Source organism: Phasianus colchicus, chromosome 1 (genome assembly GCF_987193195.1).
Source record: "Phasianus colchicus chromosome 1, bPhaCol1.hap1.1, whole genome shotgun sequence".
NCBI lineage: Eukaryota > Metazoa > Chordata > Aves > Galliformes > Phasianidae > Phasianus > Phasianus colchicus.
This window is the reverse complement of record NC_143436.1, coordinates 77,994,090-78,016,686: the sequence shown is the minus strand read 5'-3', so window position 1 is coordinate 78,016,686 and position 22,597 is coordinate 77,994,090. Positions and strand designations below refer to the sequence as shown.

At 40.5% G+C, this 22,597-nt stretch overlaps 1 protein-coding gene across 7 annotated transcripts in view; it reads left to right on the top strand.

Annotated features, from left to right (window-relative positions):
* FOXJ2 (forkhead box J2) overlaps window positions 1-22,086 on the top strand; it is a 34,897-nt gene extending 12,811 nt beyond the window's left edge. For 6 of the 7 annotated variants that reach the window (XM_090148479.1, XM_090148474.1, XM_090148466.1 and 3 more), the window contains 10 exons: window positions 11,730-12,082; window positions 12,585-12,659; window positions 13,319-13,387; window positions 13,714-13,854; window positions 14,311-14,509; window positions 16,364-16,684; window positions 17,067-17,168; window positions 17,626-17,826; window positions 18,954-19,052; window positions 19,605-22,086. In XM_090148479.1, the coding sequence (XP_090004605.1) occupies window positions 11,750-12,082; window positions 12,585-12,659; window positions 13,319-13,387; window positions 13,714-13,854; window positions 14,311-14,509; window positions 16,364-16,684; window positions 17,067-17,168; window positions 17,626-17,826; window positions 18,954-19,052; window positions 19,605-19,693 (1,629 nt within the window). In that variant the 5' untranslated portion in view covers window positions 11,730-11,749 and the 3' untranslated portion in view covers window positions 19,694-22,086. Of the gene's footprint in view, window positions 1-11,729; window positions 12,083-12,584; window positions 12,660-13,318; window positions 13,388-13,713; window positions 13,855-14,310; window positions 14,510-16,363; window positions 16,685-17,066; window positions 17,169-17,625; window positions 17,827-18,953; window positions 19,053-19,604 lie in introns of those variants that run through there. The other variant, XM_090148446.1, reaches the window with a different exon arrangement.
* Window positions 22,087-22,597: the final 511 nt, after the last annotated feature.

Below are 22,597 nucleotides of genomic sequence, written 5' to 3'. Positions count from 1 at the left end.
CATTATTTTTTATGCTCCTTACTGTGTAAAGGCTGTGGGTGGTTATAGTGGAAATATGTAATAACTGTTTAAAGTTCAAATTTGAACAACTGGGAAAGATTCTGAACTTTTTGTGGTGACAAAGGAGTGAAGTTTCAGAATTCTCATTCCCTCTTCCTAGTAGGAAAAAAACCAACCCTCCTTTCTGTCAGTAACTTGCAGAGAAAATGAACAAAACTGTTAAAAGCAATTTCAGAGCTACTTATTTTATCTTCACCTGAAAATGGGCAAGATTTGAATGTAGAGAACTGGTCTGGGAGACCTGCGTTCTTTGCATGGTTCTGCTGCTCCTATGCTGGCTGACCTTGGGCTGTGCTCTTTTCCTTGCAAGACTTATTTATATGAGAATTGGGTATTGATCCTTTATAAGGGTTCTAGAGTATTAGAAACACTTCATAAATCTGGGTGTTATTATCAGTGGTGTTCTTCCTGTTGATTTCCTTAATTACAGTGTGAAATCAAACTCAAAGACTATGCTGCTTCTCTTGGCATTAAGCAGTGAAAGCATGATGCCTCAACTCATTTTTGTTTCATGGAAGGACCCAAAATGCCAAAACTAAAGGGTGACAAATCCTGTATGTAGCCCAGATCTGTTTTTAAAATTGACTTCAGTATAGGTATCCTGACTCCCTTAAAGTGTCTCCTAAGATCTCTAATTACCTTTTCCTGGCCAGGTCTCAGAGTCTCTATTTCATCTTCATCCTTCTTGGCTTCCCTGCTGTTTTTGACACTTGATCATGCCCAGTCTTGAAATCTTGTCCTCCCTTGACTTTTTTGTCTATATTCTACTAGTTTCCCTGTAACTATTCTAGTCACTCATTCAGTTACTTCTGCGCACTAGGCCATTTACCTTACTCCATTTTTTTTTCTTCTGTAATTTAGACATAGAAACCCACCTCTGGTATACTCTCCTTGCTTTTCTTCTTGACAGTGATATTAAATTATGTATCTTAGTATACCACCTTAATGTTGGTGTTATTAAGCTTCAGGGCTAACAGTTATCCTTTATTGATGTCCTTTTTTAAAATGGGAATGTGAATAAAGTTTTCATTTATAAATGCATGTTGTATTCATCTGAGCTGGGTTTTTGTGGCTGAAGGTTTACTGCTGGATGTGATTCTTATAGGCAGCTAAAATTGAAATCCTTGTGTTCAAACAAGGTGCTTCCATGAGGCTGGGGGAAATACCTTCTCTTAAATATAGTTTATCTACAATTTACTTCTGTTTTTCCAAGGGGAAATTACATTCTAGGTATGTGCTCTTAAATTTGAGTTATTCCAGAAACAATAACCAATGCCTTCCTCAGTGTAGGGCTAATTGTTCTATCAATATTCTTAAATGCCAGATATTTATCTTGCCTATCTAAAATATTGCATAGTGGTTCTGAAGGTGGAGGGATGCTGTAGAGATTCTGCTGTGGTGATGTATTTTCTTTATGCTTCAACGTACTTGGTTTGATTTTTGCTTCAAATCTGTTATTTTGGGGATGTTATAATGGGACATTAGGTTTAAAATTAGAATAAATCATTTGTGGTGGTCTTACTACAAATAAAGTAGCTTTCGGCTCAGAAGTGTTTCAGACATGCCAGTACTCTTAATATCATTTGCTGTTTCTTTTGACAGGCATTACATATCCCCTACTCTCACTTGCACAGCAGCATAAATAAGGATTCTAATCTTACTCTGAACACATTTTCACACTGAGGTTTCTCTGAATTTCTACTGAATGTTTATATAACAAATGACAAAAATCTTTTTACTAGTTCATCTTAGTGCCCTGGCAGATTTTAATACTAGCTATACTTGATCCTAGCCTTGTATGCATGTAAAAACACTCTCTTCCTTGACATCAGAATACTTTGAATGTTGGCCATAATACCATCTATTAATAAGCTTAAACATGTAGAGTGAGTTTTGTAAACCAGATTTGTGCAGAACTGGAACACAGTGCTTTTGGGATTGGATCCTGATGCACTTCTGGCATGGGAGTTTTGGTGACTTTGTAGTCCCTGCAAATCTTGCTTCCGTTCCACCAAGACTACATAAACAGTCAGAGTTGTTCACTCACTAAATTCAAAATTCAAAATTATTTCTTACTCATGCAACTTTCATAAGGCAAAGGGAAATGTGCTGTTATATTTATGTCATTAGAATCTGTTATGTAAATAAACTTGCTTTATTTTTCTTCTCTTCTCCTGAACTTAGCATGAACCTCATCTTGTTGAGATTTGTTTGTTAAAGGAAAACCATATCTGTAAAACAATATGATTATAACAGAACAATTAGTTCAGTGATATTAATGAGCAATAAAGGAACAGAAAAATTTTGTCTCTCTTTAACTCTGACATTTTAGTACCATCTTAGTGTATTGTTATATTTTTTAGCAAATTTCCTGCTCAGAATGTCTTTGTTACTGTATTATCTAAGTTCTACTATGTGCAATAGCGTTAAACATTCAGAGCATTTGATCTTGCACACTAAATAGTTTTTAGTGTAGAGTCAGATGACTAAAATTATGACTAAAATTCATATATAGTATGCTGTGCTGTGTATTTAGATGACAACTTCCTTTGGTTGAAGTATTTAAGTATATTTTTTTCCTTTGATTCATGACCACTGTGAACTGTGTATGCTGTATTACCATCTCCCCAATCCATTAATTTATTGGGAATAAATTATTAGTATATTAGTTTAACTCTTCTATTAGTGTCTTTTTTTTTTTTCCTGCTGTTGTTCTGCTCCCAAAGAAGGGAAATGTAGTTTCAGGGTATGATGTTACCTCTTTGCTCCAGGTTACACTTTTCCTCCTTTCATATGACACTGTAGACAGAAATATACTTTGAAACTGCAATATTTCTCCGTGTGTGTGTGTGCGTGCGAGCCCTATTAGTGCTTACATGTTAAGTTTCATTTCATGAACAATACAAAGTAGCCTCTCTCTCCCTTTTGGATTTGATTCTAGAAACATAAGAAATTCCTGAAAACTTTTCACAAATAGTTACCAAAATGATGGATAGCAATTTCAAACTGTACAGATAACCAGATAAGCTTTATCTTTTTGTTTCATGTAAGGGAAAAAAAAATCCCTTAGTGAACAGGCTTACTTAGAAAAGGTGAGATTTTTTTAGTATTTTGTTCCTACCTGCTTAGTCCATATCTCCTTATTTTTGAAAAGAAGCACGTCTTGAGATGGCAGGTTTTTCTTCATGCAGGAATTTGCAGCATTGATTCTTCTTTCCTTTTTGTATTGGTGTAGAGGTTTCTTGCATTTGTAATTTGCATGAGTACTTCAAAATTATCTTTTCCCATCAAAGTAGAAACTGTCTATTTTCCCGTGTTTTCTCGTGTGTTACCTTCTTTCTTAATTTCTAAGGCAGTTTACTTTAATGGACATCCTTCTCACTATGCTGTTTCATAAAAGTTGTACTCAGCTACTTCTTTTTTGCCTGTTTGCTTATTTGTTCAGTACACCAGAAACTAGGTTTATCTCTGACTATACTAGGTGGATATTTTCATTTAGATCACTGGATCAGTGCGTTAGACACCTAATAGAAATTACCTTATTTTTACAGGTGTTCTGCCGTGATACGTCTCACTGCTTAGTAGTCTGTTCTGCGTATCTTCATTCTCAAGGGTTACATTCAGAAATTTGAGTCTCCTTTTGAATGTTTTGACAGTAGAGTTTCATTGGGTTAGAATAGCAGGAAAAAGAAAAAACAGCAGCGAAAATAAATACAGGGAAATAAATTTACAAGTCTGCTATAGAAATTGAATGTTCTGTAGCTTCTGTACAATGTAGTTTCACTTGTTTTACTCTCCTACTTCAGTTGTAATTGATTCTGAATGGACAGCCTTTGAGTCCTGTCTTAGAGAATATTTTTGGTTGTAAATGTTTATGGACTGCATAAGTATGAACTTAGAGTGCTGTTCCTTGCTTTCTTAGATCTTTTTCAGTCCTGATATATAAGTAATGGTGATACTGGGTAAGAACTGACTGTTCAAGCATTCACAAAACAGCAAAGTAGACAAAGTGCAGATTTTTTCAGTCCAGTAGCTGGTATAGTACAATCTGATAGTCTGTCCCTCCTCTCAGTGGGAGGTTTAATTTGCTACTTGCAAATATTCAAAATAAGGCAGTAGCTTTACTGAAAAGCTCTAGTAAGTATTACTAATCCCGAGGAAATTAGTAGTTATTAATAGATGGTCAGTGCTAGGATTTTTTTTTTAATATACTTTTGTTATAAATCAGACAGATTCTTGTGTATTTAACTGTAGATTTGAATTGGTACTTGGGTGACCTTTTTGCATCTCCGATCTGTCTTACATTGGGACTGTACTGGAATTAGTACCTGAGAAATGAAGACTCTGTAGTCAGTTCCCAGCTGTTGATGGTGGTTATAACTGCCAACCTTATTGAAGATTTTTAAAATCAGCCAATGCATAAACAGATACCATTTACTTCTGTACATGTAAAGTGGGAGACTATGAATTCTGGTCTTTAACTTCCTTTTTATTTGGAGTTAATTCTGACTTGCTAATGGGATAGGTTTGCTTGTTTGTTTAAAGACCCTTAATTCCAGTTCAGTGTGTTTGTTGTTAGCCATAAGTTCTTTTTTTTTTTCCTTTAAGTATCATCATAAAAAAAAAAAAAAAAAAAAAAGAGTTTGAGAGAAGAATTGCTATGCAATAAACTGTGAATTTGGTGGAATAATCAGCTGCTGTAGTTTGGCTGCAACATTGTTATATTGATCCATTAAGTACTGTCCAGCTGGTATACTGCCTGATTAGGTGAATGAGATATGTTGCAGAAATTACAGTAGGTGTTACTGTAAATGTTCTTTTAAATAATTGTGTGGCAAATTACACCAAATTATTTTTGTAATGATTATTTTCTGGAATTGCCTTCCATGAAGATTTGGCTGCATTTGAATGTTACATGTCCTGTACTCTAGGGGCACATATTTATAAATACAGTAATACAATCAAGTTTAAACTTCGAAAATCGTCTTACTCTAGTTTGAAAATTTTGATGGATTTCTGTTGGGTCCAAGTCCTTGCTTTCTGTTCTGAACAACTGTCTAGGACAGGCATGTCCAAACCGTGGCCCATGCGTTGCATGCAGCCTGGCACATGGTGGCTGCTCTGTCCTGCTGAGTGGCTCTGCTCATCCCTGGGCATGCACCTATCGCTCAGCAACAACCAATCTGTCAGTGTGCTATTGATGCTGCCTAAGCTGAAACCAGGGCACCAAGAGAGCATAGTACAGTGCCATCTCAAGTTATGGCAAATAATATTCTGCATTTTGATACATTGGCTAAACACAGACCTGTGAACAGAGAAAAATATGCAGCCATGCTTTCTGTTTTGATACAGGAATTTGAAAATAGGTTTCAAGATTGCAAAAAAAAATCATCAATTTTTTTTGTATACGTATACTTTTGTATATGCAACTCTATTTTCATTCAACATAAATACATTTTTAAAATGGAACGTAGAGAGTTGCCAACAGATATTCAACTGAGAAATCTGACTGGTCTTTTTACCAGAATTTTACAAGAGAAAAATATCCCTTGCTTCACAGTCATACTTTATTCATGTCATCGCTTTTGGCAGTATGCGCATTTGTGAGCAACTGCTGTCAAGAATGAAGCACAAGGAAAGTAAAACTTGACTTAAAAAATTCTCTAACAAGCACCTTGAGAACTCACAAAGAGTTGCAGCCACTGCCATAAAATAGGGCTGATGCTTTGGTTTCACAAAAACAAGGTCAGATATCCCACTAGCTTTGTTTTTGTTGCTCTTTTTTTTATTACCATTTTAATAAAAAAATATTAAACGTTGAAATGTTTTGTTGCATATAACATTAACTATAGTATATATTTTATTATATATTTTATGAGAACTGCTCCAAAAGTGGTGCCTCCTGTTATCTTATGTGTACCCATGATGTTAGAATAACTTTTAAATTGTTATTTAAGCTTCGTAGATTTTGTTTTCTTGTCGAAGAGTTTTATAAACCAGGGTATTAAAAAAATCAGATTCTTAGTGTGGATATAATAGGACCCAGTTTTAACCTGACACCCTCCTTGACAAAGATGTTCTACACTAATACAGAAATGCATGTATATTTGTCAGTTAATGCGTTGCCTATCAACCTTAAGTTCTACTGCATATCTGACCATTCCAAATATTCTACTGACTTAGCCTGGGCTAATCTGAAGCTTTATGGAAACTCATTGTTTCATTTGTTTCTGAAAATTCTATTATTTTTTAAAATTCTGTTCTTTCAAATTGGTATTTCAGTCTGTCATAGACTTTTATAACTTCATCTTTTTAATATCTGTGCTTGTCTTAAAAGTAACATGAATGTTGGGGAGGTTGACTGGTAAACTTGTGCTAGCAATACAAATCAGTACTAAAATAGCTTCAGCTGATGTTTCATAGTAGTTTAATATGCATGTGATAAGATGATTTGTTCTGTGATTCCCCTGTGAAAATTTAATTTTATGAGGCTTGCTTAAAAATTTAGCATTCAGCTGACATTAGTTTATTTTTGTTTTCTCCAAAGTTCATCAGAATAATAGTTTTTGTGAAGACTGTACAAGTAAAATTACCACGCAAGTTTAGCTGTATTTCAGTTAAATTTATAGATCAGCAATATTTTTCCATGCCCCCAGAATCTGTATAAAAATACGTTGTTCCTTTACCCTTGTATAATTTGGGAAGGAGTATTAACACTGCATTTATTTATTTATTAATATTTGAGAGCAGCACTTTTTGGTTGAGGTGATCTTTATTCAGGAGAGGTTCAGATTGGATATTAAGAAAAGGCTCCTCACCGAGAAGGGGTGGTCAGACACTGGAACAGGCTCCCCAGCAAAGTGATCACAGCACTGATTCTGTCAGAGTCTGTAGGAGACACAGAATCACAGAATGTCGTGTGTTGGAAGGGACCTGAAAGACCACCCAATTCTACCGCTGGCTCTCCATTGCTCAGTCAGGATTGTCATCCACTGGATCAGGTTGTCCTGGGCTCAATCCAACCTGGCCTTGAATGCGTCTAGGAACAGGAGTATCTACAACTTCTCTGAGCCGTCTGTTTCAGAGCCTTACTACCCTCTGAGTAAATACTTTTCCTAACATCTAACCTAGTATTTCCCTCTTTTAGTTTAAAGCCATTCCTATTTGTCTTCTCATGAGCAAACTATGTGAAAAATAGGTCTTCTTCCTGCTTATCAGCCCCTTTAAGTACTGGAAGGCCATAGTAAGATGTGTCTGGAGCTTTCTCCAAGCTAACCTTGCCCAACTCTAACCTTTTTTTGTATCTATCACCCTCCTCTGGACCTCCTCCCCATCCTTCTTGTGCTGAAGGCCCAGGGCCTCAAGAGGGCAGATTAGAGGGAAACAATTTCCCTTGCCCTGCTGGCCACCCTACTTTTGTTGCAACCCAGATAGATACAGTTGGCCTTCCAAGCTGCAAGTGCATGCTGCTGGTTCATGTCCAGCTTTTTGCCCACCAGGACCCTCAAGTCTTTTTCCACAGGGCTGCTTTCATTGAGTTCTCCAGGTCTGTCTACATATGTGATTGTTATGACCCAAGTGTAATACCTTGCACTTACCCTTGGTGAGCTTCATTTGTTTCTTATATGTTCACTTTTCAAGTCTGTTCAGGTTCTTCTGAATAGCATCCTTTCTTTTGATTAGATCAACTGTTCCACTTAGTATCATCAGCGAACTTACTGAGGGTACGCTTAATCTCACTGTCTAAGTGATTGATAAAGATGTTGAAGAGGACTGGTCCCAAGACTTAGTCCTGGGGGACACCACTTGTGACCAGTTTCCACCTGGACATAGATCTGTTGACTACAGCACTCTGGCTGTGACATTCCAACCAGTTCTTTATCCACGTAATAGTCCTGCCTTTAAATACATCTCTCTCCAATTTAGAGATAAAGATTGTGGTGTGGGACCACGTCAGAGGCCTTGCTGCCACAGGTCCTGATAGACGAGTTGCCCTTCCTCTGTGTACTGATGCTCTCACTCCACCATAGAAAACCACCAGACTGATCAGACACGATCTACCTTTTGTGAAGCTGTGCAGTCCCATCTTGGATCATCCCACATCTCACACATGCTCATTAGATCTGCTCTGTGATCTTCCCAGGCATATAACAGAAACCCTTTTGCAGCCCTGATTTTCTAGTTAGGTACAGTTAGTAGTCATTGCTATCAACTATGGTACTGTGGCAGATGAATATATAGCTAGGTTAGAAGCAGTTGGGTTTTTCCTTCACAGAAAGAAAAATTTTTTCCACCCGTTACAGATACTGTAGTGTTTCTGTTTAACTTTTCAGACTCCGTATCACTGGAGTGTGAATTATAACATTAGCTGTGCAATTAGAATTTGTTTTCTGAGCCCGGTGCATTGGTACAACTGCTTTTGGTAGTTGGGGGATGGATTTTGTTGATGTCATGTGATGGATTTTTAATCTCTGAAAAGTGATGAGCACTTGCATGAAAATGAAAAGTTTAATGCCCATGAATGTGTTGGAGAAAACAATCCTGATCACCAGGGTATGCTGGAAGCACCCATCTGGAAAGTAGTTCTGCAGAAAAGGATCTGGGAACCCTGATGGACGCCAAGTTGCCCTTCCTGCTGAGAAAGCTAAAGGCATTCTTGGCTGTATTAGGCAAAGTATTGCCAGCAGGTCATGAGAGGTGAATCTTCCTTGATCTGGGACTAGAGGTGTTCCCCAGGGGTCGGTGCTGGGTCCAGTCTTGTTCAGTATCTTTATCGATGACTTGATGAGGGTTTAGTGTCCACCTCAGCAAGTACACCAATTAAACAAAGCTGGGAGGAGTGGCTGACACGCCTGAAGGCTGTGCTGCTGTTCAGCAAGACCTGGACAGACTGGAGAGTTGGGCAGCAAGAAACCAGATGAGGTTTAAGAAAAGCAAGTGTGTTCCTTACACCTGGGAAGGAATAATCGTGGGTATCAGTAGAGGTTGAGGCACGACCTGCTGGAGAGGAGCTCTGTGGAGAAGGACCTGGGGGATCCTGGTGGATGACAGGCTGGCAATGAGCCAGCAGTGTGCCCTGGTGGCCAAGAAAGCCAATGGGATCTTGGGATGCATTAAAAGGAGTGTAACCAGCAGGTCAAGGAAGGTGATCCTCCTCCTCTACTCTGCCCTGGTCAGGCCTCACTTGGATTATTGTGTTCAGTTCTGGGCTCCCCTATATAAAAAAGATAGGGATCTCTTGGAGGGAGTCCAGCAGAGGGCCACAAAGATGATTGCAGGCCCTCCCCTGGCATCTCCCCTATGAGGAAAGGCTGAGCGAACTGGGGAAATGGCTGTAAAATGGAGCATAGGAAGTTCTGCACCAATATGCAAAGGAACTTCTTCACAGTGATAGTGCCAGAGCACTGGAACAGGCTACCCAGGGAGGTTGTGGGTTCCCCTTCTTTTGAGAAATTCAAGACCTGCCTGGATGCCTACCTGTGCAGCCTGCTGTAGGGGGCCTGCTTTGGCAGGGGGGTGGACTCAGTGTTCTCTACAGGTCCCTTCCAGCCCCTGCAATTCTGTGATTCTGTGATTCTTCTCTTCTCAGCACTTGTGAGGCTGCACCCAGTGCTGATCCAGTTCTGGGATCCCCAGTATAAGAGGGACACGCGCATAGTGGAGAGAGTCTAACAAAGAGCCATCGAGATGATGAAGGGTGCCTCTTTTATGAGGAGAGGCTGAGAGAGCTGGGACTGTTCAGCCTGGAGAAGAGAAGGTTTGGGGAGGTCTCTAAATGCCTGAAAGGAGAGTTCAAAGGTGATAGAGCCAGGCTCTTGTCAGTGAAGACTAGTGCCAGAACAAGAGGCAGTGGACACAAACTGGAATACTCTGAACATCAGGAAGCAATTCTGTGCTGTGTGGATAACGGAGCATTGGCACAGGTTGCCTGGAGAGGATGAGAGGTTTCTTTCTTGGAGATCTTCATAAGCTTCCTGGGTATGATTTTGGGCACCCTGCTGTAGGTTTGGAGCAAATGGACTCAGAGCCCTGCTAACCTCAGCCATTCTATAATTCTGTATAATGCATATGGTTGTACGGGAAGAACGAGGAGCTCCTGTTGGGTCCATCCACACTGTGTTATTGACAAATACCTATTTTTAGAACTAATGTCTATTTGTTACTGGCACAGATGGGTGTCTCCCTGTCTCATCTGATTTGCTCAGATGAGTGATGGGCTTGGGTGGAAGGTGTTGTGTAAAGAATTTTTCAGAAGTGGAATATGTTGATGTTAGTCTTTCTCTCCTAGATGTATGTGTGTGGGTAATTTGTTACATGACGATGTAGGTATGTGTATGCATGTGGTTAGGAATTTAACTTTTGTAATTACTAGCATGCAGTGGTATAGTATTGTCTAATTTTTAACAATGATTAATTTCCAAAGTGGCAGATGTAAAACTTGCAGCCTTTTAAGACTTTGTTCTTCTATTTTTGAAAAGAATAAGTGCAGAATAGTGCAGTTTTTGGCTGTGGAAGCTAGCTTGGTCCAAACTTAAAGAGATGGAGCCAATTGCAAGTAAGAATAATGATATTTATAATGCCATGACTACTACAAAAGACAGCATACAAACTTGTGTACTGAGTGTGCAAATGTATACATGTTTGTACTATTAAATATTTTCTCTTATAAAATAATTAAATACAACATCCTGGGTACAAGTGCTAGTCATGTTGGACAGATGTATCTTACTTCATGAGGGAAATATGTAATATTTATGAGAGAAAAGATCATGAGTCTATTTCTGTACTGTGTGTGAGCGTGGATAGGGCTGTTTTTCTTGTGTCTCAGATTTGGGGAAAACAATTTCTTGTTATATTGTGAATTAAGCAAGACCTAATGATATGTATATTTAGGTCGAATTGGTTATAGTAGGCGAAAGTGTAACTATTACAAGCTTAATATGGTCTGCATATACTTTAACATGGTAGTTGTAATTATCTGTATATAGTGTTATGCGTAATCTTGGTGTTTAAAATGAGATACATAATCCTGGCTCTAAGGAATAGTATTAATTATAATGTTGCCTGATGCAAAAACAAACAAACAAACAAAAATAACAGTTTTGGCCTTAGAGAGAAATTAATTTCTCCCAAATTAAGATGGTCACAGTCCTGGCTTCTCCAGAAGACCTTAATTAGATCATTAGATCCATTGTTGTTTGGATATGGTGTGAAGGAGTATTCCCTTTTAGGTATGATTCTCCTCTTACCTGATGCAAAAAAACTACTGGATTATAATGTAATCTTGCTGAAGGTCTCAAGGTTATATTGCTTAGATAGTAAAGGAGGGAATGCGATACAGCTGCAGAAGATAGTCTACTTCCTTTAAATAAATCTTCGTTGTTCACCTGAGAACAGTTGAGATGCTCTGGATAAGACTGTACAAGCAGTTATCATCAGCACTTTCCTAGCTATTATCAGCAAGGGTGGCCCTCCAGAGGATGTGGAGATAGGCCTTTTTTGATTATTATATTTGGCTGTTAATAAGGTATATCAAGTAGGATGATCTTCACTCAGGTGTTTTTTAATAGGGGAAGAAGTAGAAGAGGAATGCAAATGTATATTTCTGTTCTTATGGTTCATCTTGGTTGTATCTCTGGAGATCCCTTTCTCCTTCTGTCTCCTCACAGATATAGCTGCTTCCAGTATCATGGCCTCTGACCTGGAAAGCAGCCTCACTTCCATAGACTGGCTCCCACAGCTTACTTTAAGAGCTACTATTGAAAAATTAGGGGGTTCGTCACAAGCAGGACCTCCAGGGGCTGCCCGAAAGTGTCCTCCAGGCTCACCAACAGATCCCAATGCTACTCTCAGTAAGGATGAGGCTGCAGTGCATCAAGATGGCAAGCCACGTTACAGCTACGCCACTCTGATCACATATGCAATCAACTCATCCCCTGCCAAAAAGATGACACTTAGTGAGATTTACCGTTGGATCTGTGACAACTTTCCCTACTACAAAAATGCTGGTATTGGTTGGAAGGTAAGGACTTCAATAGCTAAACTGCTCTTTCTGTCTAATAAATGGACTTTATTTTCTTATTTTTGTGCCAAATATGTTCACTGAGCAAAAAGAAAACACACGTGAAAATAAGGTGACCAGAGAAGAAATGAACTGAAATGGAAGTCCCATTTTCTTTGAGATTTTTGTTGTATGTATGTGGCAGCCCTGTAAGTAGGACCCTGGGGAAAAAAACAGCAAGACAAAAATCACCACCCACAAAACCCACATCGCTACAGCCTCTCCATCACACTGATAGTATTTTTGTAGTACCTTCTATATATGTATAGATGGTTTGTCTGCATGTTACTCAGCCTGATAAATTCCTCTGATTTCCTCAGCTTCTGCTCTACCCTACTGTGGGTATATATTGTGCATTTGAGTATGCATCACCCTTCTGTTTTCTTTACCCATTCTTGAATGTACACAGAAAGCTGTACATTTTTGTTACAGCACTTACCTTTGTCTCTCAATCTCTCTTCAGAACTCAATTCGTCATAACCTCTCTCTGAATAAGTGTTTTCGGAAAGTGCCTCGACCAAGGGATGATCCGGGGAAGGTAAGAAATCCGAGTGCTCCTGGCCAAACCATTTAAAACTGCATGGAATGTGCAAGAATTGCCCTTTCTAACTGATTGTTGGAATTTGAAACCTGAAATGTAGGCAGAAAGGGAAGCAGTAGTAAATACAGTCGCTAGGTTCCCTTAGCTTCCCATTCTCTGACTGAAACATATCTGTGTGAAATGTGTTTACATCATGTGTTTAAGTTTCCTGTCATCATGGTGGACCTCCTTTGGCTCCATTCTTATATGTTAATGTCTTTCTTGCACAGGAAAGACTCAAGTGGGCACGGTACTCAAAATGGAGTCTCACAAGTATGGAAAAGGGGGTCCTTGTAGTTCTTTTTGCCCAGTCTGAACACTGAGTTAGTCCAATAAAAATTACGTGCTGTGAGGAGACACTGAAGGAGAACTTACAGGCCCCAAAGTGTTGGTCCAACTTGGATCAAGACATCTTTTGCTCTTGGAGTGACGAAAGTGGATAGCATCATTGTTCAATACAACACAATGCAATCTCTTCCAATTCTTGGTTGTCTGATATTCAGTGTGGTTCTGTTACTTAGTTGGTGCTGCATTATTTGACTCAGTAACCCACTGCTGTAGAAAGCTCTCTGATTTAATACTGCAGTCATTCATTCACCAGTGGGTCTTTTTTTCAGGGCTCTTATTGGACAATAGATACGTGTCCAGATATATCTCGCAAGAGGCGGCATCCTCCTGATGATGATGTGAGTGTTACTGTTTCCTGAGAGCATGGAGCAGTAGTGCAAGTTCCATTCTTGTTCGAAGAAGTTCTTCCAGCACTCCTGGGGGGGCAGCATATATAGATGAGGAGGATTAATGTGTATATTGTGCTCATTGGCCATTGTTACTGCTGTTCAGTAGCAAAATATAATTATGTTTAAAGTTCATTGTCTTGTCTCTTCAGTGACTATGGCCTAGTTCTCCTGCTTTCTAAGCCATGAACTACAGTAGGGGAACTGGTTTCTCATCTGCAGTTTCACTTCTCCATCTGTTATTTCATTTGGGTTCTTACTCTCTTCCCCATCCACAGATACCACAAGACTCCCCAGAACAGGAGGCAAGTAAGAGCCCCCGAGGGGCTGTTCCAGTCAGCACAGAAGCCTCTTTGCCACCTGAGGCTACCCCTCAGCTGTCACTCCAGAGCACTGCCCCCATTGCCAACTACAGTCAGGTGAGCAGTGGAGAACCTTAAGAAGTGTGAAAGAAGGAGGAGAAAAGAGCGAGGGGTGCTTGAATGGAAAAGTGGAGTGGTGAGAAAAGAGGGAATAGTGAAAAATGGCGAGGCAGAGGGGAAAAAATTAAAAAGGGAAGAAGTTAAAATCGATCAGACAGAAGATAGTGGAGGAAGTGATATTTAAGAAAGGGCTGAATGGGGATAAAGGTAAAGGCATAATGGTATTAGAGAGCTGAAGAATATGCTGGAACCAATATGCTGCAGGATGAGGGTGATGGTTAACTGTCCTCAAGGGAAATAGCTTTTGTGAAAAACCTGCTTACTGCAAGATGAGCTAAGTGATATGAGATAGCAGTGTATGTTCTATCTGTATGTAGTTTCTGGGCCCTGTCAGGAAGTTAAAAATCTAGTATAAAATAAAGGCCTAATTTCTGTCATCTGTGGTCCTTTTAGCAGTCTGCAGGGCCTGTGGATGTTGCCTCTACTGTAGCAGGGGGACAGGGCCGTGAAGGGGCCGATGTACCCCCCCCACTGTACAGTGCCAACCACGACTTCAAGTTCTCCTATTCTGAGATCAACTTTCAGGATCTTAGCTGGTCCTTCCGAAATCTCTACAAATCCATGCTGGAGAAATCATCTTCCTCTCAGCACGGTGAGTAACCATAAGGACCATGTGAAATGGGCAGATATCTGTTTGCATAGTCTTGTCCACTCATCTATCCTTGGTATGTCTCAGATCTTTCTTCTTTTAGGAGCAAAGCTTCTTTGGTGTGTTGTAATTGGTTCTGTCAGAGGCAAATAAGAAATCTGCATGTCCTTTCTTTATTGCACCTCACTGATTTGCTTAGAATGAAAAGGATAATGATTTAAAAATACCGTATCCTAATACAGAAGCAAATATTTAAAGTAGAAGCATATGAAAATGAAGACCTTGAAGAATAGCTTGTCTGAGAAGTACTGACAATCTGTCGGGCTAGAAAATGTAAGAGGAGGAGGATTTTTTCATGTAGGCAGTGGAATTTCCCCAAAAGGAAAATGAGAAGTTATCATTGCGAAGATCCTTTAAAAGCAGAATTGTACATAGTCTTGGAGAACTGAACTTTGAGAGGGAGAGGGAGCCTATAACTTCATTCATAGCTGACATTTCTGTTACTGCGGGAGCAGCTACTGGGAGGCATAACTGCTGTAGGGATGAGATCTGTGTTTCCACAGAAAGCGCTTCTGGAGAGTCTCCAATTTTTGTCTTCATCTTTAGATATTCTTCTAAATACTAGTCTGGTGTAGAAAGGAATATGTGATTAGAGGAGACTTTCACCTATGCTCTCAGCTAACATACAGTGCAGGCAGAGTTTGTTACTCTAGGAGGAGCCTCCTGATTTTGTAACTTCAGTGAGATAATAACAAGCTTTCATCAAGTGGCGCTTGATATTACTAGTAGGAATCTGTTGTGTGAGGTGCTGTAGAATAAGGTTACACAAATGTAGAGAAGAACCTTGACTCACTCTGTGTCTCTGTCTCTAAAAATTAAGCAACGATCTGCTTTTCTACAGCTGTAAGAACATCTTGGAAAACTTGCAGTTTTTGATGAAATTGTGGTGGTAACTTTGAGTCTGGATATTGGCCTTTTGGAGTCAGAATAATATTGACCCTTTTGCTCCATTGCAGTTAGTAGGTCTAAAGGTTGATTTTGGCTCTAGTGAAAAACTTAGGCTTGCTTTTACAGAGGGTCAGCTAATGAATGGTTAGCTGAGGTTACTGGCAAGTAATGCCTTTCGCTGCAATTTTTCTTAGAATTTCCATAACATAAGGAGAAAATAAACCAGGGAAGCAGATGTAAGAGATATGCAGAGCTCCTGATATGGGGAAGAATGGAGAACAAATGATGTTCTTGCATGTAGGGGATACCTGTAGTGGAAGAGAATAGAAATAATAACACCTAAAAAGTCAGGAAGAATCAAAGTAATAAAGGAGCCCTGATACGTGTGCTGTGCTCTGTGTATAGAAGCAGTAGGAAGCATGGCCACTAATGGTCTGTGTGAGAAAAATTGTGAGGGTTTCAGATGAAACTGCTTGTAAGATAGACTATGAAGGGAGCTTTTGGAAACAACAAATCAGATTTATCAACCTCCATATTCTAAATGCTTAAGTTTGCTTAGTGGTTATTTCTAGGAAAACAACATGTGCATGAAATTTCCAGAAAGCATGCATTACTTGCTAGATATAGATAGAAGCTAGATATAGATAGAAGTCCATGGAGGCATAGAAGTATTTAAACACTTAAATTAACACTAAGGAATTAAATTCTGCTGGGACTTTGTAGAGCCTTTTGTTGTTGATGGAACCTGGAACACATTAAGAGCTTAACTGTGCAGGTCCTAATTATTGGCAGCCTCTAGAGGGCACTTCAAAAGCTTCTTAAATAACACTGCTCATCCTCAGTGTGACATTAGAGATGGTCTGATCCAGGCAGCTCTTAAAGTTTCCTCCTCTCTCTTTCATCCCACAGGTTTCTCTTCTCTCCTTGGTGACATGCAGCCCTCCAACCACAACTACTACATGTACCAGCAGCAACAGCAGGGCCCCTCAGCAGTGGGTGCTGCTCCACCACTCCACACTCCAACTCCAGAAGGTTGCCCATCCCAAGGGGGAAAGCAGCAGGGTGGTGAAAGTTATGGCCCTCCGCCAGTGATGTCCATGCACCCTCCCCAAATGCAGCATGGAGGCTACCACCAGCATCAGCATCACCCACACTCCCACCCACAGCAGCAGCCACATCAGCAGCAGCAGCAGCAGCAGTCACAGGCTTCAGTCAACAGTGCTGGCTTTGGTGAGTCAGGGCTCATGGAAAGAACGGCTGGGAGAAATGGAGCAGTGGGGATCCTCAGATAGAAATTCCACAAGTGAGATTCCCCTAAGAATTGCCTACATAGTGAGCAGAAAAGGATGATAGCCAGTTATGATTGAAATCTGAGAAGGAAATTGCCTTCGTATTAGGGCTACGGTCATACTAAGTTTGAGATTCTGTTTAGGGATGCAGGATAAGTTCAGGAGCTAAATGAAAAGGGAGGCACTACCCTTGGTCTTCCAAGGGCAAAAAGATTTCTATCTACTACAGAATTAATATCTTTGAAGTGGCCAGTTATCTTGTATTAAGGGTGGAGGAAAAGGGTGTTCTGTATTGGAATAACATTTTTTCTATTTCATTACAGCATTTCCCCCTGATTGGTGCTCCAGCATTGATTCCCTGAAAGAGAGCTTCAAGATGGTAAACCGGCTGAACTGGTCTAGCATTGAGCACTCCCAATTCTCAGGTTAGTATTGGCTTAGTGCTGAGGCCTAGTGACTCAGTGACTAGGGACTGTAGTATCTAGAATTTGGGAGTGCAGCTCTTTTTTTTTTTTTTCAGCTTAACTTTGGCAAGTCTCATTTTTCTCATTGACTCAGCTGTTCCATGCAACCTACTTCATGGATCCTGTTAAAGACCCTAAAGCACTTGAACACTGTAGGGATTTGGGGCAAGAGAAATTAATTCATAAAAATATGTCAGAAGGTGAATGAGGATTTTTCCCTCCTACTTCTCCTTTTTTATACCCGAGTCAGTGAGACAATACCTTAAAAAAGAAGCTCTCCGTTATATCAGTGACTGATCATAAATAATGAAGTTGAGTTTATGGGGAGAAAGTGAGACTTAGGAGGAGAAGACAAAAGATTTAACAGGAGTGACTGCAGTTTAGTTGCTGTCTTTTACACTGTCCTTATCCTTTGCAGAGTTGATGGAGAGTCTGCGCCAGGCAGAGCGGAAGAACTGGACACTGGATCAACACCATATTGCCAATCTCTGTGACTCTCTTAATCACTTCCTTACCCAGACTGGTCAGCTCCCTCATCTGGTCGGCCCTCAGCAGCCCCCTCGAATCTCTGATTCTTGTGCCCTGAACAGTGGCAAACAGGAGCAATCCATGAATCAAGGTAATTTGGAGGGAAACTAAAATGCCATGTTAATGAAGGTCTGATTCTCTACATACCCTAAAATTCTTGCTACCTTGTAGTTAGTATAGCACCAAGCAGCTCTATCAGAAGCTGTTTATACAAACTATATTCAGTTCTTAGGTTTGTTCAGCCTAGAGAAGAGGAGGCTGAGGCAAGATGTCATCATGGCCATGCTTTCTCATGAGAGGGAGTGGAGGGGTTGGTGTTGACCAGCGATAGGAATCAGCGTGAAGCTGTGACAGGGCAGAGTCAGTTTTGTTGTCAAGGAAAAGCTCTTCACTGAGAAGGTGATCCGGCACTGGAACAGGATCCCCAGGGAAGTGATCATGGCACTGAACTTGCTGGAGTTCAAGCAAACAATGCTTCCAGTCATATGGTTTGATTTTTGGATGGTTCTGTGTGGAGCCAGGAGTTAGTCTCAGTGATCCTTGTGGGTCCCTTCCAACTCAGGATATTCAATGATTCTATGAAATCAGTCTCCTCTATTTGTAAAAAATTATTAGGATGTTCTGTGTCTGTGGCTGACGTGTACCATTATGTGATGCATCCTACCAAAAAGCATCTTCTCCAGGAAGAATTGCATTTAAATGGTTAATTTAAATAACCTGTAAAAAGAAAAGGGAAGGAACGGGTTTTGGTACAAAATCAACAGTAAAGAATGGCAAGGTAGAAATCTTGCTGTTCTAGGTGGCAGTAGCTGTAAAGGAGACAGCTTTTGTGCCTATATTGGAGAAGGACTGACTGGAAAAGGAATAGAAGAACATGCTCCAAGGAGAGTGCAGAGATGATCTTGGTGCAACTGTGATGGTGTGTGTCATCTAGTTTTTTTACTAAATGACTTCGTAGTAAACAATGAGAAATAGTGAACAGTGAGCCATTTTCTGGCATTTCTAGATGAAAAGTTTATTTTAAAATAATAAGTGAAACTCCTGCAGGTGCCAAGAACAAGAACTTCAACTGAGCCATAGCTTTTGGTTAGGACCAGACAACTGAACATCTCAGTATTCTGCGTGTTTGAGTGAGTTGCTCTGTGGCTGAGATGCAGCCCAATCAGGGCTAGGACAGCTGACCAGACCATTAACAATTTGTTTCATTTCATTTCACAGTGAACTCCTATGGTCAGCCCCAGCCTCCCCATCTCTTCTCCGGTCCATCTCCGATGTATCAGATTTCTACCCAGGACTCTCCAGGATATAATCGCCCAGGTAAGAAGTGATAGTAAGGCATATTATCTCTCTGAACATTTAAGAACTGGTTCTCAAGCTCTCTGCATTTCTCCCAAAACAGTCACTAATCCAGTGAAGCGCTCAGGGTAGAGAAAGTGCTTGGACTGCCAAGGACTCTTCATTAGGGCTGTGCCATAGCTCTAATAGATTTTAGAATTTCAGTGACCTGATTTCATTCACTTCACATAAATGGTCTTCTAGCCCTGTGTCACCATCAGTTGGTTGGACAAAGGCAAAATTACATTAGAAGCTTCTGTTGCTGAAGTTCCTTTGTATTTTATCAGCAGTCAGCTGTGGGGAGAGTTAAGGAAGCTGAGGCTTTAACCTCAGTAGAAGCTGCTCTGGAGAATTTCATAGCACACTACCGACAGACAGGGAGAAATTCATGCCAGTAGTGTTATTGCATATACTATTGAAACAGAGAAGTCCACAGTGCCCTTAATGGTTTATTTTGACCAAATGCCCACTTTGAAGAAGTATGACATTTTTTCTTCTAACTGTTCTTTTTCTTTTAACTGTTTTTTTACTCAGCTCATCATCTGGTCCCTCGGCCTTCAGGGCCTCCTCCAGGCACCAATGAGGAAATCCCTGATGATTTCGACTGGGACTTGATCACCTAGCGAGTTACAGACTTAAGAGCCCGTCCTTTGTGAAGGACGTGGGAGGGGAGGGGCATATGGGGTGAATGGTGCCACACCACTGTCTCCAGCCTTCCTATCTTGCCTGTATATAGATATATATTCTCTATCTCCGCCAGAGAAGCCACCGCAAGATGCTGCCGAAGATAATCTTTCATTGCGTCCTGTTTTATCTTTTTTCTTCTTTTGTTTATTATTATTGTTGTTGTTGTTATTATTATTATCAATAATTGAGCACAGCCCTTCCCCTCCTCTGGTGGCCTCGGATGCATCAGATCAAACCTTGTTGTGTGGTGCCCTGTATAGGGCAGAAAGATAGGTCCTTGCTGCCACGAAAAGACCTCAGAAGGCTGAATCCTTGTGTGCATCTTTCTCTGCCTCTGTCATTTTGCATTTAGCAATCCCTCTTTCCCTTCAAAGCGGACAGTAAATCTGTTGTATTGGATGCTGAGTGAGAGTCTAGTAGACCCCAGGAGTCTGTAGTTATGTTATTTCTTAAATGTTGTAAAGGTCAGGAGGCTAAAGGGACACTGTGGAGGGGTGATTTCAGCTCAGTGAACTGTTTCACACCAGCGGGAAAAGCAAGAAAAGAAATAGAGATCCCAAGTGCAAATAGGTTAATTTCTTAAGTTGGGAGAGCTAAGCTGAACTGGGAGGAAAAACCTGAGTTTGGAAAAAGGAGAATGTAGAAAAATGATGTTTCAGCAGAGATACTGGGTTTCAGAATGCACTGCCTCTTGGTGAGGACGAAGAGTGATTTTGAGAAGATCCTGACTGCTCTGCCTTTTGCAGTCTCCAAGGAAGTGAAGCCTACATACTCATCAGGTAAAAGAATCAGTCGAGGGTGTTGTGATCCAGCAAATTTTGTTTCCCAGAGTTTTTAATTTCACCCCTGCCCCTTTAAGCCTTTCTTCAAAGTATGCAGTGAGGCTCTTACTTGCATATGCAAACTTGAAAGTTTTCTCACACAGTCAGTATTTGCTCAATTGTTACTTAGCCCTCTGACCCTTGTACCTTTTTGGAGACTTTGTGGCAACAGGAGCCTTGCTGCATTGCTGTAAATTCTCAGTGGTCCCCACTTTGTGATTGGGTTAATGGTGGAAAGAGGAAGCTGCTGCTCAGAATGGAGGTGAATCAGGAGACTTCTGGTCAAGGAGCTCAGACCCTCTGGTTGAGTAAGTGAGAGCTTCTTAGAAGTGATTTTTGTAAGAGATGCATTAGAAGAGGGGATGAAGTAGAGCTGAACAGCCAAAGAGTATTGTATAGAAAGAGGGGGACGGGTATGTCAGACTCCTTGCAGTTCAGCTGAGGAAGATGATGGAATAGAATGTAAATCCCAGTTAATGGTTTCTGTCAGCAAATTAGGAAAGCAAAACAGATGCAGGAGTTAGTATTGAAATTCCTCCTCCCCTAAGCTGTGTCCTGAGTTACCTTTTCTTTTTCTGGTATGGCTCTGTTCTGTCAAACCTCTTGTTTAATTTTAGTATTTTGTAAAGCCTACCCCAGCCCTTATTCGCTGTTTATCAGTGAAAGGAACAAGACAGAAGTAAAATGTCATGGTGGCTTTGACGTACCTGGGGAAGAGGAGGTAAAAACGTCTGCTCTGACTGAAGAAAGATGGGGAACTAAAATTGCTTTTTAAATTTGCTGTAGGGATAAATCAATTGGATCTTTGTCAGGGATGTGGACAGTCTCATTGTAATGGGGAGGGGGGGCGGTGGGATGTTCTTTTTTTTTTTTAATGTGTGTATTGAGGGGGAGTTCATCAGTGAGTATGTCCAGGAGAAATGAGGAATCCCATAGACAACTTCAGCATGGAATTATCTGTTATCCATGCTGCCTCAGGATGGTAATGATACAACTTGGAAGCATGTCTGATTGGGTTTCTGTGGAATGTGGCACCAGATACAGCCTATGGTTGGTGCCAGTTAGTGCTTTGCAGAGCATATCACAGAGCCAGCCCTGTGGAAATCTGAAACCACTGAAAGAAAAAAAGAAAGATAGCTCCTTCAGCATATGAAAGTCCCCACAATTTGCATATTTATCTCATCTGCATAATGATTTGCTCCTTGTTTGCATATGTAAATACACGCCGGTCAGTGTGCAAATTAGCCTCCTTCCTCTGCCTCTGAAATACATGTGCATTGTCAGTGTGTGGGAAGGCATCGGGTTGGCTATGTGGAGCTCCACACTGGTACTAGCTGCAGGGAGTGAAGGGATGCAAACGTGCCATGGAAGTTCTTGCAGGCCCTTCCACAGTGGTACTGCCCACAGTGCTTTGTGTCAAGGGTCAAGGAGAGAGGGGCGTGGTCTCACAAGTTTATTTTTGTGCATGCTTTCTTAATAAAAAGAAAAAGTGAATGTTTATGGTTTAACTCCTTTGGTGCCAGTATTGCATTTCTTTTCTTTTGAACTGCGTCTAACAGGTGGGCTTAATTCCTACTTACCAGTTACCTTGAAAAGAAAATTTGGGAGTGGATATTACTAATTAACAGCCTCCACCTATGTACACTGCAAGTGAGACTTTTTAGGTTGTCAGCAGAGATTCAGAAGTTCTTATGGCTGTATTTTCTCAACGCTGAAATCAGTGCACCTTTCAACTTGCATTTTGGCCAGAAAGGCTGTGAAAACTACACCACAACTTAATAGCTGTTTTTCATAGCATTTATTGACCTTGCTCCTTAAAGCACTTTGTTAGAGTACTTAATAAACATACTTCTGTTTTCTAGGAGTAGAGAATATTCAACCTTTGGAAACATCCCTAGTAAGTCTCACTGGAAGAATTTTTTTTTTCTGCTATAAAGCACATCTTTCTTTTGGAGACCAGGAAATGACTGAGCTGGAATAGACCAGTTGTCCACCTGCCATGGGGTCATACTACAGTTT